General features: G+C 44.0%; 2 protein-coding genes across 10 annotated transcripts in view; one reads left to right on the plus strand and one right to left on the minus strand.

Moving 5' to 3' along the window:
* Window positions 1–1,363, plus strand: part of RAF1 (Raf-1 proto-oncogene, serine/threonine kinase) — a 79,943-nt gene extending 78,580 nt beyond the window's left edge. For all 7 annotated transcript variants that reach the window (XM_026016905.2, XM_072720265.1, XM_026016903.2 and 4 more), the window contains 2 exons: window positions 34–168; window positions 341–1,363. In XM_026016905.2, the coding sequence (XP_025872690.1) occupies window positions 34–168; window positions 341–484 (279 nt within the window). In that variant the 3' untranslated portion in view covers window positions 485–1,363. The remainder of the gene's footprint in view (window positions 1–33; window positions 169–340) is intronic.
* Window positions 1,258–18,478, minus strand: part of MKRN2 (makorin ring finger protein 2) — a 31,529-nt gene continuing 14,308 nt past the window's right edge. For all 3 annotated transcript variants that reach the window (XM_072720269.1, XM_026016909.2, XM_072720268.1), the window contains exons 2-8: window positions 16,079–16,207; window positions 14,454–14,635; window positions 12,963–13,267; window positions 11,109–11,323; window positions 8,929–9,039; window positions 2,946–3,090; window positions 1,258–2,769 (exon numbers count right to left, since the gene is read on the minus strand). In XM_072720269.1, the coding sequence (XP_072576370.1) occupies window positions 2,632–2,769; window positions 2,946–3,090; window positions 8,929–9,039; window positions 11,109–11,323; window positions 12,963–13,267; window positions 14,454–14,635; window positions 16,079–16,200 (1,218 nt within the window). In that variant the 5' untranslated portion in view covers window positions 16,201–16,207 and the 3' untranslated portion in view covers window positions 1,258–2,631. The remainder of the gene's footprint in view (window positions 2,770–2,945; window positions 3,091–8,928; window positions 9,040–11,108; window positions 11,324–12,962; window positions 13,268–14,453; window positions 14,636–16,078; window positions 16,208–18,478) is intronic.

The following is an 18,478-nucleotide window of genomic DNA, read 5'->3' on the forward strand; positions in this document are numbered from 1 at the left end:
GTCCTCCTCCCCGCCCTGTTTCCTTCCTCCCAGATCATCTTCATGGTGGGCCGAGGGTATGCCTCCCCAGACCTCAGTAAGCTATATAAGAACTGCCCCAAAGCAATGAAGAGGCTGGTAGCCGACTGTGTGAAAAAGGTGAAGGAAGAGAGGCCTCTTTTTCCCCAGGTAAGACTTGGCTCAGGCGCCCAGCGACAGATTCAAATAGGACTTCCAAATGAGAGGAACCATAGGGGTGGGCCTGCCAGCTGGGCCAGGCGGTGCAGGTGGGGTGGGCAGGGCCTTTGTTTGGGCTCCTCCCTCTATGACACCAAAGCCACCTCCTGACACTGCATTTCAGATCCTGTCTTCCATCGAGCTGCTCCAGCACTCTCTGCCGAAGATCAACAGGAGCGCTTCTGAGCCGTCCCTGCATCGGGCGGCCCACACTGAGGACATCAACGCCTGCACGCTGACCACGTCCCCCAGACTGCCTGTCTTCTAAGCTGACTTTGCACCTGCACTCAGGCCACCAGGGGAGGAAGGGCAGTCGGCAGGCACCACCTTTCTGCTCCCTTTCCATGGAGGCAGAGAGCTCATTTTCAGAGAAGCTGCTGCTAAGGACCTTCTAGACTACTCACAGGGCCTTAACTTCATGTTGCCTTCTTTTCTACCCTTCCTGGCCCTGGGAGAAGGAAGCCATTCGAAACGTCGGTTTGTCCTGCTCCCTTTCCCTGCATCCCCCGTTCTCTTGAGCCGATGCACCCATAGCTGCCAGATGGCAGTATGTGATCTGGGGCCCCAGCTGTTGGCTGAGTATTTTTAGGGCAAGGAAAAGCACTCAGAGGGGAAACGAAGGTAGCAGACAGACCGGCCCTGATATGGACACGTGGACCGTGGGTATCAGCCCTCAGAGGAAGGCTTATCATGGGAAGGACGGTTCTTCAGAGCTAGCGGTGTGGCATCAAACAGGTAGTTTTGCACATAACACACCAAACGGCCCAGTACAGGACTGTCGAGAGACCACGGCCGCCTGAAGGAGCCTGTGTTGGTACTAATGGACCTTGAATTTGGGGACACTCCTTGGAGGTCTCCAGCGCAGTGGGACGGTTTTCCAGAAGAGGCGAGTGGCCCGCCCCTCCCAGTCTCCCCCCTCAGGGAGCAGTCCTCCATCGTGCTGAATCTGTCTTCCAGGAGCTGCCCCTGTGGGGCGGGGTTGCCGGGCCAGCCTTTCTCTTCAGCCACATCTTGTGTATGCAAGGAAGCCAGGAATACAGGTTTTCTTGATGATTTGGGTTTTAATTTTGTTTTTATTGCGCCGGACAAAATACAGTTATCTGATGGTTCTTCAATTATGTTATTTTAATAAAATAAATTAAATGTAGGTTTAATGGCTGTTTTTTTCCTTTTACTGAGCTCATAGCTTGAGCTCTCCCATTTGCTCATCCCTCCTGGAGCAAGAACTCAAGCAGCAGGAAATGGGCCCAGAGCCTCTGCTGGGAAGGAATCTAAGCCTTTGTGCTGTCACCCTCACTAAAGACTTAACTATAAAAATTACGCAAGCACTCTAAACTCAGGTAAGAATAGACCTTTTTCTACCCACACTTTAATGCAGTTTATAAAATATTTGGTATCTATAACTGTTTATAAAAATAGATTAATTCAGGCTTGGGGTGGGTTTGTTTTGATTCACAAAGTTATGTTCCTTCAGTTAAAGTCACAAGACAGATAACTTGTTTTCAGGAGCACTGCCACCATGTCATAAGAAACTTTGTTGGGTGCTGTTAACTTTTTACAGAATTTCAAATCAAAGCCAAGCTTTACAGGTCGAATACATGGCTTTGAGTAGGGGCCACACATTAAGAGCATGTGTGTGCCAAACCCAGTAAAATGACCCCTGAGGCCTGAGCCCCAGGAAAGCCCACAGGTGACAGTCGGGGATGTTTCTTTCTGTGGAGCATGCGGCCCCCGACACCAACCAGAAATGAGGGGCTAGGCCTCTGCTTCGCTGCCCTACACTTGCTGCTACTCCAAGCACCCCCACCCTTGCAGGGAAGGTTTTTACTAGTTTATTGAACACACAGACAACAAGACTCCTGCTCTGATTTGGGACGCAAGAACACACTACAGGTTTTATGCTAAGGTGTGCAGTGCCCACATTAAGTTGATTTATACAGAGCTTTTCGAGAAACAGTTTTTGACTACACACTATTTAGGTACAGGAGGGAAATCCACTATAGAGGAATCGTCTTACAGGGGTGAAGAATCCTTTGTTGTCAAGAAAAATCTGCTTTAAGGGCAGTTACAAGGTGACTGTTTCTAGGGAGCTAAAGCTCACGAAGGACAGGAGCCAGGCTGCTTTTAAAAGCAATCAATCAAAACTCTGGCTGGTTAGCTGGTCCCCTCGAGGAGCTTGAGGTGCACTAAAGAGATCAACTATAAAAGTAGCAATTCCATATATGTGTTGGGTTATTTTATATCCTCACTCCTCCCACGGCTGTAGTAATGGAGAGGGGATGAGACCGAGTAAGTACAACTCCCTCCAACCCAAGCATCGCGCCACCTCAGGTTGCAGTAAAGGAAGCTCTGCACGCTCTAGCTTGGGGAATGCTCGGCCGGCAGAGCCAAGGTGCAGGAGAACCCGTCTACTCCTTAGGGTTCTGACGACTCCACTCCAGAGAGGTGCATGAAGAGGTCCCCGAGCTCTGTCATGTCGACATCTTCAGTGCTGGGCACATGCTGGCTTTCTCGATTCTCGATGAAATCCCAGAGCCGCACTGAATTAAAGAACTGCGGAAACAGCCAGCAAACATGCCTGATGTTACTAATGGCGACATGAAGGCCGGACAGTTTATTTTTCATTGGCTTGCCCCATTCCTGCTGCCCAGGCAATCAGAAGGGGCTAGGGGCAGCACCTGGACATGCCACCAGGTAAGTGTCCTTGACCGAGATGTCAGAGTCCTTACCCTCACGGTGCCCTCAGAACTGAGCTGCTTCCGGGGCTTCTCAGGCTCTGCCAGCCGCCCGTCAGGGTAAGCGTGGCGGTAAAGGCATTTGCTTCCAAATGGGCAGGTCCCCTTGCCTTGCTCAAAGTATTTACAAGCTTTTTTTCTGAAAAACAGAAAGGAAACGTCAAAAGGATATTGGGAGAACCTGGGGCCCCGGAGAACCAAGGCCGCCTTCCATCCCTGCCTGCGATGCTGGAGCTAGATGAGCCTTTAAATAAGGCGGGGGGGGGGGGGGGGGGGGGGGGCGGGGAGGAGTTGAGGCTCAGTGAAGTTGGGACGCTGATTCCCAATCTGCCACTGTGATAGGCAGCCGCGCACAGAACATAACCTGCACAGGGACCCCAGTATTTTGAGCTCTCAGTGCTCCTCCACAAAGGCCTTCAGGGGAGTACAGGCCTGACGGCTCCTCTGGGCCAGCTGTCTGGGCTCTATGCTCCTAAAGCCTCAGCTAGAAGTCGCAGCAGGAGCCCCACCCAGGGACATTTCCCTTCCTCTTGGCCAGCAGTGATGTCAGGGGTGAGGGAGACTTGATTTAGGCACAGAAAAGCCAGGACTATTAGCTGCCCAAAGTTACATGTCTCATTCCAATTTTCTTTGGTCTTCACCTTCTAGATCTAGAGCAGGGCTTCTTAACTCCATATGTTGACTATGGGCCCCTTTCTTGGAACAGTGTTTTTAAATGGATAAAATAAAACACAAGGTAAAAGAATTAACTTTCTGCTGTGTTTTATAGACCGATCTTCACATTCCACTCACATTCCACTCATGAGCAGGGGCTCATGTTAAGAGCCCCTGCTCCTGAGGAAAAATACAACCAACTAGAAAATTACCATTTCTTGCTTAAATGAAATTTGACTTCTACGATCATACATGATCCCATGGTGGAGACACCCAAGTGGGCAAGAGGGCATCTGGGAGTGCCGAGGAAGGGAAGTGGCGCAGAAGAAAGGGCAGACTGCTACCAGGGGTAGCTGGGGTACGTGACCATGGCAGATAAGGATGGAGATCTTCAGTGTTGGACTGTCTTCTCAGACAAGGGGATGGCAGAGACCGGTGACGAGGACCTCTGAGACCCCAGAGCAGCATAGAGAAAGCTCCCCAACAACCATCCACTGAGGAAAACAGCATGGTGCTAGCTGGGGGCCCACACCTGCCACGGCCCCCACCACCCTAGCGGCTCAGAGTAGACCTTCAAATGACTGCTCAAGCAGCCAGTTCTCACCAGGTCGCTAGACACTGGCTTTAATAAACCCAACACTATACAAATTTCACTATAATCACTCTCTAGTCCTGCCCCCCCAAATACTCTTCCTCCTTCCCCAGCCTTACCTGGTCACCAAGGTATAAAAGCCACTAGTGCCTCTAGTGCACGCAGACTGCCTCTTTGTTCTCAGCTCTCCTATCCAATTGTTACCCCTGCTTACAGAGCCTGTTCCCAGTCACCCCGTCCCTCCTGTCCCCACACTGCTGAAGCCACATGGATGCTATATCCTGCTCCCCGCTGCCACAGTTTTTTTTTTTTTTTTTAAGATTTTATTTATTTATTCATGAGAGACAGGGGCAGAAACACAGGCAGAGGGAGAAGCAGGCTCCATGCAGGGAGCCTGATGTGGGACTCGATCCTGGGTCTCCAGGATCACACCCTAGGCCGAAGGCGGCACTAAACCGCTGAGCCACCCAGGCTGCCCTGCCACAGTCATTTCTTAACTGGCCTCCTTCCCATCAGGTTCTGGTCTTCACACTACGACTGAGGAGTGTGCCAGTGTGTCACTTGGTCTGTCCCCTTAGATCTCACTACAGTCTATCTCTGGACATCCTTCCACACACCTCTTTTAACCCCAGGGCCACTTGCACTGCTCCCCAAATGCAGCATTTGTATCCCTCCCTCTCACATAGATCGTTGTTCATGCTTCATGGCTCAGCTTCTCATACTGCTTTCTCTGATGCTCCCAGAGGGATCCAAGTGCTCTCTCTGTTGTGACATGTGGCTTGGGCCTCTCATGAAGAATTGTCACCAGAAAACATGTATCACAATTGCCATTTTGCAATTTCCCATGAAATTATCTTACTAATCTATACTCTATGTCCCCCACTGGTGCTTAGCTTGAGGGTGCCTAGCCTCTACTAGGTGCCCATTAAATGTGTGAAATTCATAACACCATCATCAATGAAAACTAAGGCCAGGAAAGACCTAAACAGAAATAACAAGAATTTCCAGACCATTCCAGCATAGCTGCTTCCTACAGGTTGGCCCGGCTGCCTTGCCACTCCTGCCCTCTGGTGGACAGATAACACCACATGGGCAGGGACACTGGTAAACCAGGAAAGTATTAAGCCTTTAGTAATTAATAGGCAATCTGAAAGTGACATATGGTATCCTTTAGTAGTACTGCCAAGCACCCTTCTACCAGCCCTGACCCTCCTGCAGATAACTAGCAACAGAAATTTTTAAAAGACCTGAAGGCACTGGAGAATGAACAATAATAGCAGAAGGGCTGGAAGAACAGGATGGCAAAAAGGGAGTTCTAGCTTTTGGCCCACAGCAAGCCGAAGTCAGGTGTCTAAACTAGAGGAGCAAATCTAGTCTCCCTGGCCCGAAGGACCAACAGAGTTGGGAGGAAATCACCCACTGGAAAGCGAGGAAGCAATCCTGCTCAGAGAAGGGCAGGAGTGGGAGGACTCCAGATACTATGTATTAATTCAGCCCAATGGCTGAGTGGGACATCAGTACAGCAGAGGCTCACAGCAACTTAGCGGAGGATAAGAAACCAAACAGAACTGCTGCCCAAGACCTGGAACTTAAACACTTTTACCTGCATATAAAAACATCAATGCTTTATTGTTTAAGAGAATCCAGGATTTCTACCATCCAGGTTAACACTGGCAGTGTTTAGGCTATGATCCCAATCATTCAACATATGAATAATCAGGAAAACATGACCTAGAAATGAACTTCTAGATGACAAGGAGTTCAACTACTATTGGAGAAGATGAACAGTGAGGTGGAAAAACTTTGAAAGAAATGAACAGGCCCCAATGCCTGTGGGGCAGTAGCAAAAAGTCTAGTACATGTTATTAAGAGTCCCAGCAGAGGAGTACCTGGGCAGCTCAGTCGGTTAAACATCTGCCTTTGGCTCAGGTCATGATCCCAGGGTCCTGGGATGGAGACCAGCAGCAAGTCAGGCTTTCTGCTCAGCAGGGAGTCTGCTTCTCTGCCTCTGCCATGCCTTGTGCTCTGGGTCAAATGAATAAATAAAATCTTAAAAAGTGGGGGTGGGGGAGCAAGAGAAGAAAAAACAGGGCAGGAGAAAAATTTGATGGCCAAAATGATAAAATCTTACGAATTCAGAGAAAACCACTCCCAGGCAAAAGAGCAAACTGCTGATAACCAAGATAAAGAGACAATCTTGAAAGCAACCCCAGAAAAATGACATATTACAATCTGAATTACCACTGACTTCTCAGAAACTAGAGGCCAGAATATAGTGGAACAACATTTGCAAAATACTAAAAGAAAATAAAGAAACAAACTATTAACCCAGAATTGTACTCACTGAAAAAGGAGACAAAGATGTAAATAGGACCAATCTGACCAATATATTCAATGAAAATATCCTTTAAGGATGAAAAGAAAAGCTCTTTCTGCTAAAAAGAAAACTAAGACTTCATCACCACATCAACAAATGCTGAAGGCAGTTCTTGAGGCTGAAGGTAAAATTATATACCAAATCAAAGAGCACTGGAAATAGTATCTCAGTAAATATAAAAAACTTTTATTTTTCTCTTAAATACATAAGCTTTCAAAGGCAAAAATCATAGTATTACCCTGCTGGGTTCTAATGTATGTAAATATTACATCCATACCTTATAATAGTAAAGTTGCAAGATACAAGATCAAAATATAAAAAATCAGTTGCCACTATAGACTAACAATGAACTACCAGAAAGAGAAATTAAGAAAACAACCTCATCTATAATTGCACGAAAAGGAATAAAATACGTAGGACTAAATTAAGCAGAAGTGAAACTGACTTGTATGCTTAAGACAAGATGAAAGAAATGAAAGGCATAAGTAAATGGTAAGTATCCCATGCTCAAGGACTGGAAGAATGCTGTTAAGATGTCTACACTCCCCAGTGCAATCTCCAGATTGAAAACAATCCTATCAAAATTCCAAAGGCATTTTTCTCAGAAATAGGACAAACAACTCCAAAATTTGTATAGTGCCACAAAAGACCCCAAACAGCCAAAGCTGTTTTTGTTGTTTTCCTGAGAAAAAACAACAAAGCTGGAGACAGCCCATTTCCTGATTTCAAGCTGTACTACAAAGCTATAGTAATCCAAACAATTACAGTACTAGCAGAAAAACAGACACACATATCAGTGGAACAGAACAGAGGGCCCAGAAATAAGCCCACGCAGATAAGGTCAATTTATGACAAAGGAGCCAGGGACATTGAATGAGGAAGAAACAATTTGTCCAATAAAGGATGTTGGGGAAACTGGACCACTATCTTATACTATACACAAAAATCAGCTCAAAATTGATTGAAGACTTGAATGTAAGCCCCGAAACCATAAAAACCCCTAGAAGACAACAAAGACGGTAAGCTCCTGGACATTGGTCTTGGTGACGCTTTGTGGATTTGCCACTAAAAACAAAGGCAACAAAAGCAAAAATAAACAATTGGGACTACATCAAACTAAGAAGTTTCTGCACAGCAAAGGAAACCAAACAAAATGAAGAAGCAATCTGCTAAATGGGAAAAATATTTGCAAATCATCTATCTGGATAAGGGGGTTATATCCAATATATTTAAAGAACTCATGTAAGAGCAAAAACCAGGGACGCCTGGGTGGTTCAGCGGTTGGGCACGTCTGCCTTTAGCCCAGGGCGTGATCCTGGAGTCCTGGGATTGAGTCCCACATCGGGATCCCTGTGAGGAGCCTGCTTCTCCCTCTGCCTATGTCTCTGCCTCTTTCTGTGTCTCTCATGAAAAAATACATTAAAAAATCTAAAAAAAAAAAAAAAAAAGAACAAAAACCACCACCACATTCCACCTAAAGATGGGCAGGGGAACCAAATAGACATTTTCCCAAAGAAGACATCAAAATGTCTAACAGACACATGACAATGTGCTTTTAACATCACAAAAAATCATGGAAATGCAAATCACAACCACAATGAGCTAACACTTCATGCCTGTTAGATATCTACACTTCCATATTTGCTGTAACATTAATCATAACACCCAAGACATGGAAACGACCCAAGTGTCTGTCAACAGATGAATGGATAAAGAAGATATGGAATATACATGCAATGGAATAGTATTCAGCCTTGGCAAAGAAGGAAATCTTGTCACTTGTGACAACATGGATGGACTTTGAGGGCATTATGTTAAGTGAAATAAGCCAGACAGAGAAAAACAAATGCTGTATGAGATCACTTACATGTGGAATCTAAAAACAAACCCAAACACACACAGTCAAACTCACGTAGTAAAAAAGGAGTTCCCGGAGAGGCCAAGGGGTGGGGTTAATAAGGAAAAGTTGATAAAAGGAAACAAACTTTCACCTATATGATGAATAAAGATCTCATGTGAAACATGGTGACTATAGTTAACACTGTTTATAAAACTGAAATTTGCTAATAAGAGAGTAGAACTTGGAAGGTTTTCTACACACACACACACACACACACACACACACACACACACACAGAGTAATGGATGTGTTAATTAACTAGATGGGAGTATCCTCCCACAATGTTGATCAAATCACCATGACACCTTAAATATCTTACAATTTTATTTGTTAGTTAGAACTCAAAGCTGAAATTTCAAAAATTACATTATGACCTTGTTGGGTTCAAAGGTATGTAAATATAATGCATCTGCCAGGCAGGCACCGGGATCATGTCTAAAGTCAAAGTACTTACCCCATTCCCTGTTTGAAAGCTTCAATCAACTCATTCTTTTTATTCTGATCTTCTACCCAATACACACTTGGAATTACAAACTCTGATATCACACGGCATTCTGGACAAGACCTGAAATTACAATCAAAGTTAGTATGGGAGAGATGAAGTTACAAATCCTGTGTACACTGAACCAGCAAACTCCTTGCTCAAATACATGACCACTCCAGATGTTTCCTAACCAAAAATTCCAAAAGGTACAATCATAATCACCTAAGAACCTTCTTTACTGTTTTCTTTTTCAAGTTTTATTTAAATTACACTTAGTTAACATACAGTATAATATTAGTTTAGGTGTAGAACCTTATTTATTGCTAAAAACATGTTCTTCTCAACAATAAGAGGACAACCCAATTTGGGACACCTGGCTGGCTCAGTCAGTGGAAGAAGCAACTCCCGATCTCAGGGTTGTGAGTTTAAGCCCCACCTTTTGTAAAGTGATTACCTAAAAATAAAATCTTTAGGGGCACCTGGTTGGCTCAGTTGGTTAAATGTCTGCCTTTGGCTCAGGTCATGATCCCAAGGTTCTGGGATCAAGCCCCACATTGGGTTCCCTATTCAGCGGGGAGCCTGCTTCTCCCTCTCCCTCTGCTGCTCCCCCTGCTTGTGCTTATTCTCTGTCAAATAAATAAAATCTTTTTAAAAAATTAAAAAAATCTTTAAAACAAACCCAATTGTAAAATGGGCAGAAGATTTAAGTAGGCCATTTCTCCAAAATGGCCAAAAAATATAGAAAAAGATGCTCAAGATCATTAGTTAGCAGGGAAATCCAAGATACCACTTCACACCTGACTGGATGGCTAAAATCAGAAATAGAGTAACAAGAGTTGCTGAGTGTGGGGAGCAGCTGGTCCCTTCCTGTGTTGATGGTGTGGCCGCTGTGGAAAGCAGCCCGGTAGTTCCTTAAAATGCTGAATAGTTACCGTATGGCTCAACAATCCCACTCCTAGGTATCTACCCAAAAGAAATAAAAACAGTCCACACAACAACTTGTCCATGAGTATTCACAGTAGCATTATTCACAATAACCAAAAGAAGGAAACAATCCAAATGCCTGTCAACTGATGACAAAATAAAATATGGGTATCTACACGAGGCCATGTTACTTGGCTACGACCAGGAACAAGGCACCAGCACACACATGGCAGATGAGTGAACTCCGAGAGTAGTATGCCAAGGGAAAGAAGCTGGACAAAGAAAGGCTACATACTATATGACTCCATTTCTAATCAGCATCCAAACAGGCAAAGCTGGAGGGCAGAAAGTAGAGGAGGGGCTGCCAGGGGCTGGAAGCAGCAGGGAGGAAATGGGCAGTGAAGGCAAACAGAGGTTTCTTTTTGGGAGGATAAAAATGTAAAATGAGACTGAAGTAATGGTTGCACAACTGTGAAAATACTAAAAACCACTGAACTACACACTTTTATCTCAATAAAGCTATTTTACCACACAAACATGTGACTCTGGGCACATTACTTGACTTCACTCTACCGCAGTTTCCTTATCTGTAAATGAGAATGATCACTGGGTCTGAGAGAATTAGAAGCTGATTTAGTTTCTAACAGTACCCAGCACACATTAACTCTTCAGTATGAGTAAGCTCTTCCCGTCACTCTGCAAAATTTAAGACTCCTGTGTCGTTATACGTCAGATATCTCAATAAAGCCAGGGAAAAAAAGAAGCTTGTGTTGGCCCCATGGAGCACATCCTATGTATCATACACTACGTAAAATGTGTTAGATGCATTATTCCATTTAATCCTCAAACAATCCTATTTTATAGATGAAAAAAAAAAAATAAAGGCTGAAAATGTAAAAGGCAATCAGCCTAAGGGACAACCACCAGTAACTGTTAGTGCTAGAGCCAAAAGGCCAGTGCCATTAACACTTTCTCACACAGATGATCCCTGCTGAGTGGCCCCAATCACCCTGACAGTTGGCAGGAGCTGTTACCCATATTTTAAAGGAAAAGGCACATATTTTAAAAAAGAAGGCTACTTGACATGCCCAGGCTCCTGCAATTAGGGGCTAGGACTCACTAGTTATTTTCACACTGGAGGCCAAGGGAGGAGTTAAGAGTAGATAGAAGAAGGCCCCAAATCAAACTCCCCAGCTCCCACACCTAAGACCCCTAGCTGGACTTACTTAATGATTGGGTTCTCAAACTGCTTGGCACATCTCCATTGCCGGATGCAGGACAAGCAGTACGTGTGATTGCAGTTGGAGAGAATCCCAAATCTCCTCTCAGAAGCAGATGCCTTCTCAAGGACCACTTCCATGCAGATACTGCATACTTTATCCTGACTTGCTTGGAAGGCAAAGGCCTTTTCCATCTCATGTTCAAATGTCGACATGCAGATCTGAAGTACGGAGAGAAAGGAGGGCAACGCTATTAGGTTGCTGGGGAGAGGCAAGAGCCAGGGAGCAACAGTGGCAACACTGCCACACCCAAGATCAGGAAGGCACGCACACCATGACTGCCTGAGGTGGAGCCCAGCAGCCCCTGGCTTCAAGACACAAAGCTCTCTCAGACCACAAATAGAACTTCAAACATCACCTGCCCAGCCTCTTGTTTTCCTAGCATGGTATGGTCACCACCAGTTTAGAGGACCAGCCTGGGATCACAGAGTTCACAGAGCCTAGGACCCCCATTTCCAGGCTCTTCTGGGGCATTGTCTTTACCCACTCTGATTTACACCAGTATCAGAAATGCTGAACAATCCTTAATTTAAAACACTAGGATGGTCGTTCAGAGTCAGAGGTAAGCAGCACCACTTCTCAAGAGAACAAGTCATTGAGCAGCCCGGGTGGCTCAGCGGTTTAGCACCACCTTCAGCCCAGGGCATGATCCTGGAGACCCGGGATCGAGTCCCACATTGGGCTCCCTGTATGGAGCCTGCTTCTCCCTCTGCCTGTGTCTCTGCCTCTCTCTCTGTCTCTCATGAATAGATACATAAAATCTTTAAAAACAAAACAAACAAACAAAAAAAAAAACAAAGAGAGAACAAGCCATTTAATGAATGTATTCATTCAGTAAGTAGTTGCTGAATACCCCCCATGTGAGGCACTGTGTATTAGGCATGAGAGTCAATGCAGAGTCTGAAGCCCCAGATTCTGCCCTGGGAAGCTCATGGTGGACACGGATGGGAGATAAACCAATACGTGCAGCACAAAAACCTCAGCACACCTGGGCGCAGAGGAAAGCTCTAATTTCGTGCTCTCCTGAACACCCCTAGGAAGGCAGTGGGAAGGAACAGACTCAGCCCTCAACACCCCATGGCCTGCTCACTGTCATAAGCTCTAACACTGTAGCTATGGGCTCCTTTCCATCTCTTACCCATCTTCACACTGAGCCTAGTGTGAGGCAGAGCCTCCAGAAATATTGCGGACTTGATGACCTGAAAGGTCCCTTCCAATACTTGGCTCCTCAAATTCTCCAGAACTCAGCCAGGCTGGACCTCAAGCATGAGGATATGTAAACATACGGAGAATGTGTATGTAATGCATCTCTCCTCTTTTATACACATACCCACCCATCCATCCATACTCTTGAGTTAGATTTGTTCTCTGAACTTTGCATTGCTTTGTTTCTGGTGCCTCTTCCCTTTTGCTTCATTCTAAATAATTAAAAACTCAAAATGACAACAGGGAAAAGGACTTGAAAATAGGGTTATGGGGTGCGTGGTTAGTTCAGTTGGTTAAGCGTCTGCCTTTGGCTCAGATCACGATCCTGGGGTCCTGGAATCAAACCCCACAGGGGGCTCCCTGCTCAGTGGGGAGTTTGCTTCTTCCTCCTCCCCTGCCCTCCCCCTGGCTTGTGGTCTCTCACTCTGTCAAATAAATAAAATCTTAAAAAAAAAAAAAAGGATTATAAATATGCCAGGTACATATTGCAGGTATTATTGGCAGAGGGATGCTTATAGGAACACCAACAATTTTGTCACTTAGTGCATTTCAAATTTCTTAAAAATAAGTTCATGCAAAGGCTTGCAATTTTACCTTCTCATGAGCTTTCCTTTGCTCTGGGTCAAAGGGGTGCAGGACTCGTAACCTACAGATTTCACACACTTCCCCATGCAGGTAGACACAAGCATCCCCAAACCGGCACTCCCCAGCAGCTGCATAGGGGCACAGCTGCTGTTCACTGCTGTAGGAGCTGCTGGCTTCTAAATCATCAAGGCCACTCCTGATCGCATCGAGGTAGGAATGCGGCTTCATTTCTGGGCTGTTCTGGAGATCACTGCAGCCTCCTGGATTACTCACCACACTTGGGCAAGTCTTTTCTTCAGCCATGCCAGAGAGATCTTAATACAAAACATAATAACATACACACAAGTGAAAACTGGCCCAAACTTTCTGGTAAGCAGTTAGTCAAAACCTAACAAATTAAGTAACCCTGACCTTGGGAATTCCACTCTTTGGATCATACAGAAAAAAAAATAGGCCAAGAGGGGAAAATAGAAGGAACAGTATAAATGTTTATAATGATATTATTATGATTTTTTTTAAAAAAGGAAAAAACATAATTGGCAATACAGGAAATTAGCAAAACGGACCATGATATATTTAAATGAAAGAACTATAAAGTTTCTGTTTAAAAATGACAAATACGGAAATGGACCGTATTATGGAAATGGACCCATGGACCAGTTAACACTAAAAAATTAGTAATAATTTTTTTAAACACCAAAATATAAGTCAATGGGAATTTAGAATGAAGTCAATAAAATACAGCGTTTTCCTTTATATTAGAAGTTATCTATCATTTTACAGTAAACTAGAATGAAAATTTAGTGAGTCTTTGGGTCCTGAGGCCAGTGTGGAACTCCTCTATGGCATTCCCACCTCACACACTTCTGGCCTTTTTAGAAAGGACGTTTGACTAGAACAATTACTTGTTTGCTTAGGATGGAATCTACCTATCTTATGTCACACAATTCCAAGAACCAGAAATCCTTTTACTCGTTGAGGACTAGCCAATAAAAATAACTTTTATGATTTGTAGTCCTACCACCTTCTCCCCAAACCCTGGTCCAAGGTACAAACCACTCCCCAAACCCCAATATTATCAGAGTTGCAACCTAAAATACCAAATACTGGCTAAGCATAATAACTAAGACTCTGAACTGACCTAGAAATAAAACAGTGAAACATGTGCTTTATCAAAATATGTAGCTTTGAAATGAGCAGCCGGGTGCTTCTCAGAATTGGGAAAGCACCCCATGGCAGCCACACACTGACAAAAAGTCACTCTGTAGCTCTTGCTACAGGCCAAATTTGGCAGTGACCCAGCCTGTAGGCCCAACGCATCACCTGCATGCTCAGCAGCCAAATGAAGCTGTTCTCAGGACAGTTCTGGGGTCTACACTTGAACAGCTGGGAGGGAGACTAGGTTAGGAGCCCTCTGACAAGGGAGGGCCAGAAAGGAGCATCACGAGCAAACAACACTGCTTTTCAAAAAGAGGCAATGAAATGACTCTGCTCACTCACTTCGGTCTCTAAGTACTAATGTTCTCTTCTCACGTTTCCCAGGCTCGTGTAAGTTAGTTTTCACAATAGATGCAGTGAGGTCGGAAGCAGAGTGAGGACTATGGAAACCCGGGGAGGACACACCGTGGGGCATGGTGCCCACAGCACCACCAGCTGCAGCAGAAGGCCTCGTGTGATCATATCTAAACAAAACACACAGAAAATGCATTATGGACATAGCGCCTGCACATGCCTCCCACACTTCTAGACGTGGATCATCTTTTCTTCTGTTCCATTTGTGGAGGTGGAAAATGAGAATCTTTTCCCATGTGTTAAATGATAAAAGGCTTATCAATTAGTAAAAAAATGCCTGGTGATTCTAAGAGAGTAGTAGGTATACTGCTGTCTATCATGTACACTTAAGTGTCCTAGGGGGATGTGAGTGGGACAGGCAAAATATCCCAGAACACAGAGAAATCCTGAGAATTCCAGCCACATGTTGAAGTGAAATCTCTCCTGACATCCAAGCCAGTGTTCTTCTGGCAGAAGTCTCTGAAAAGTTAATGATGGCCAATGTAATAGTTGGAGACCAGTCTTCCTGGACTCTCCGGGGTACCCACTGGCATGGCAGGGCCAACTTCTACACCCTCCAGTCAGCACAGGAAAGAACATATAAGCTCTTCAGTATAAAAGCACCTGATCAGTTTTCTGGAATGTTTTCCTGTTTAGAATTTACAAAATTTCCCTACAGACACTGAGTGGGAAAAAGGCAGACTCTGTATGCATATAAATGTTCACCGCAGGGGTACTCACAGCAAAAAAACAAAAACAAAAACAAAAACAAAAAACCTGAAAACCACTTAACTTTCTTTCTTTTTTTTTTTAAGATTTTATTTATTTATTCATGAGAGACGGGGTGGGGGACACACGACATAGGCAGAGGGAGAAACAGGCTCCATGCAGGGAACTTGATGTGGGACTTGATCCCTGAACTCCAGGACCACGCTCTGAGCTGAAAGCAGAGCTTAACTGCTGAGCTATCCAGGCATCCCTATCACTTAACTTTCTAAGAGAGGAATAGTTAATAAGATGATGGCATGTTAACATCATGAAACATAAAATTACAAGTAGGAAATAAAGTAGCAGCTTAGGTAAAAGCTTGTGACATGTTAAGTGGGCAAAAAGGCAAGATATATATACTGTGGGTGCAATTTTTAAAAGTCTCATTAAGAAAAAAAGAAAATCTCATAAGAATAAGGCCTGAAAAGTGATTTTGAAAAATTAAAATTATGGTAATGAAACTTATATTTCAAAATGATCTGCTGTACTTTTTATTGTTAAATTACTTTCAAATTAAAATTTGCCTGGATGGCTCAGTTGGTTATGCACCTGACTCTTGATTTTGGCTCAGGTCATGATATCAGGGTCATGAGATTGAGCCTGGGTCAGGCTCTACGCTGGACATGGAGGCTGTTTAGGAATCTCTTCCTCCCCCTCTGCCCCTTACCCCTCTACACTCTCTAAAAAAAAAAAAATCTTAAAAAAAAAAAAATTCCCCTCATCGACACCCATGCTCCAAATGAAGGATCTGAGTTTCTGATAATATTTAACTTGATAGGACAGTTGGAAGCAGCTGTAGCTCTTGCCTGCATCGAGTCCCATAGGCGCAGTAGCCCTTCTGATAGTATTTGCAGATGGTGGATGGCTTGCTGTTTGCCAAGTCATGTGAAAACAGGCACTGGTTTCCTTCCCGACAGACACCATGCATAAAATACCTGGAGAGGCAAGCGGAGGCATAAAACTTTTAGAGACATTTTGCTTTAAAAAATTACCATATTCTTGAATCTAGCATACAAATGCTTATTATATATGTATTATGTATCAAGGCTCTATTAGGCCCTGGAGATAAACATATTTCCTTGATTCTAAAACAGTGATGGGTGGCTCAGTGGTTTAGTGCTGCCTTTGGCCCAGAACCTGATCCTGGGGACCCGGGATCGAGTCCCACGTCGGGCTCCCTGCATGGAGCCTGCTTCTCCTTCTGCCTGTGTCTCTGCCTCTCTCCCTCTGTGTCTCTCATGAATAAATAAATAAAATCTTTAAAAAATAAAAATAAAACATAAGGGATCCCTGGGTGGTGCAGCAGTTTAGCGCCTGCCTTTGGCCCAGGGCGCGATCCTGGAGACCCGAGATCGAATCCCACGTCGGGCTCCCGGTGCATGGAGCCTGCTTCTCCCTCTGCCTGTGTCTCTGCCTCTCTCTCTCACTGTGTGCCTATCATAAATAAATAATAATAAAAAAAAAAATTTAAAAAAGGAAAAGAAGTATTTTTTAAAAATAAAAAATAAAAAAAAAATAAAACATAATAGTGATTTTTGATGCACCACAACTAATTCAATGACTGTTTTCTGGAAGAAAAATGATGCCATAAATTTGTTTTAAGATATACCCTCTTTTTTTTTTTTTTTAATTTTTTATTTATTTATGATAGTCACAGAGAGAGAGAGAGGCAGAGACACAGGCGGAGGGAGAAGCAGGCTCCATGCACCGGGAGCCTGATGTGGGATTCGATCCCGGGTCTCCAGGATCGCGCCCTGGGCCAAAGGCAGGCGCCAAACCGCTGCGCCACCCAGGGATCCCAAGATATACCCTCTTGATTTGAGATGTTACATATGTAAATGTGAGACTCAAAACTGAGAGAATACTCTGAAAAACTGTTCTCTCTGTTCTCATGGAGTTTAAAGGGTATGGCTGTAAATGGATCAGAGACCTGGGCCCAAGATCCAGGCCTGCCACCTATGAGCAAGTCACAAAACAAACCTCACTACCTTCATCTATAAAATGAAAATAACACTATCTACTTTACTGGGTTGTAGCAAGGATCAAATTAGAAAATGCAGCACAAAAGATACATATATAAGAATGTTCCACTGAAATGTCTAGTACAGGTTCTCATGAAATAACTGGGAGGTTTTATAATTCTGTCCAGCGAGAGTACAGAGACCTGGCTGAAAACTCAGAGCAAACAGTAGAGCGATCTCAAAGGCACATGCCTTGGTACTAGGGGTAAAGAGACTGAACGAGGATTTTAGACCCGCCCTAACAAAGCTTAAAAGCAAGTTTCAAAAGGACAGAGCTGATAGCGAATAACTGTCAGCCAAAACATACTTTAACATCTTTGAAGGAAGACAATAAAATACAAATGCTCAAAAACATTCACACTGGCATCCAGTAAAAAAATAAGCAGCTATGCCAAAAGCAGACAAATGTGACCCATGACCAGGAGAAAAATTAGTCAATTATAGGAATGACAGATGATGGAATCAGTAGATAGGACTTTAAAAACAGCTACTATAAATATGTTCAATTATGCTGAGTATGAAGAGAATTAGAAAATATAAACCAAATGGAACTTTCAGAAATGAAAAGTACAATATCTGAAATGAAGATTTCACTAGACACACTTACTATAAATTAGACAGGATGAAAGAAAATCTCAGAAGACCTGAAGACACAGCAATAGAAACTATTCAAACTGAAGAGGAGAGGGAAAAAAAAAGAACAGATTTTTGCTTCTAGCTGTGAAGGAGCATAGAACCTGCCCTCCAATGTAAAAAAGCTAGCTAACAGAACAAAATATATGAAACAACTGCTCTGAGATAGGCTCCAGAGGCAACACGAGACTGGCCTTTGAGAGAAGGGAAACAAGGGAAAGCCTGGCTTTCTTCTGGGAGGCGTACCCTGGATCTCAGTGCAAGGAGGTGAGTCCTGAGCAGAGCACAGCAGTCTTGCTGGGCTGAAGAGACAGAGAATAGAGTTCAAGGAGTCGGAGGGAAGCTCTTTAAAGAGCGTGTAAATAGTGACACACACATGAAGCTGACTTTTGATAAGCCTGTCTGGGTAATTCAATGGGGGAAAAGAATAGTCTTTTCAAATACAAAAGATGGACACAGTACCTACATGGGAAAAAAAAAAAAAAAAAAAAGGAAGTTCAAATATTATGTGTCTGCTAATGTGACCCAATATGAATTAAGTATACAACATAG

This window comes from Vulpes vulpes, chromosome 9 (genome assembly GCF_048418805.1).
Source record: "Vulpes vulpes isolate BD-2025 chromosome 9, VulVul3, whole genome shotgun sequence".
NCBI classification, from domain to species: domain Eukaryota; kingdom Metazoa; phylum Chordata; class Mammalia; order Carnivora; family Canidae; genus Vulpes; species Vulpes vulpes.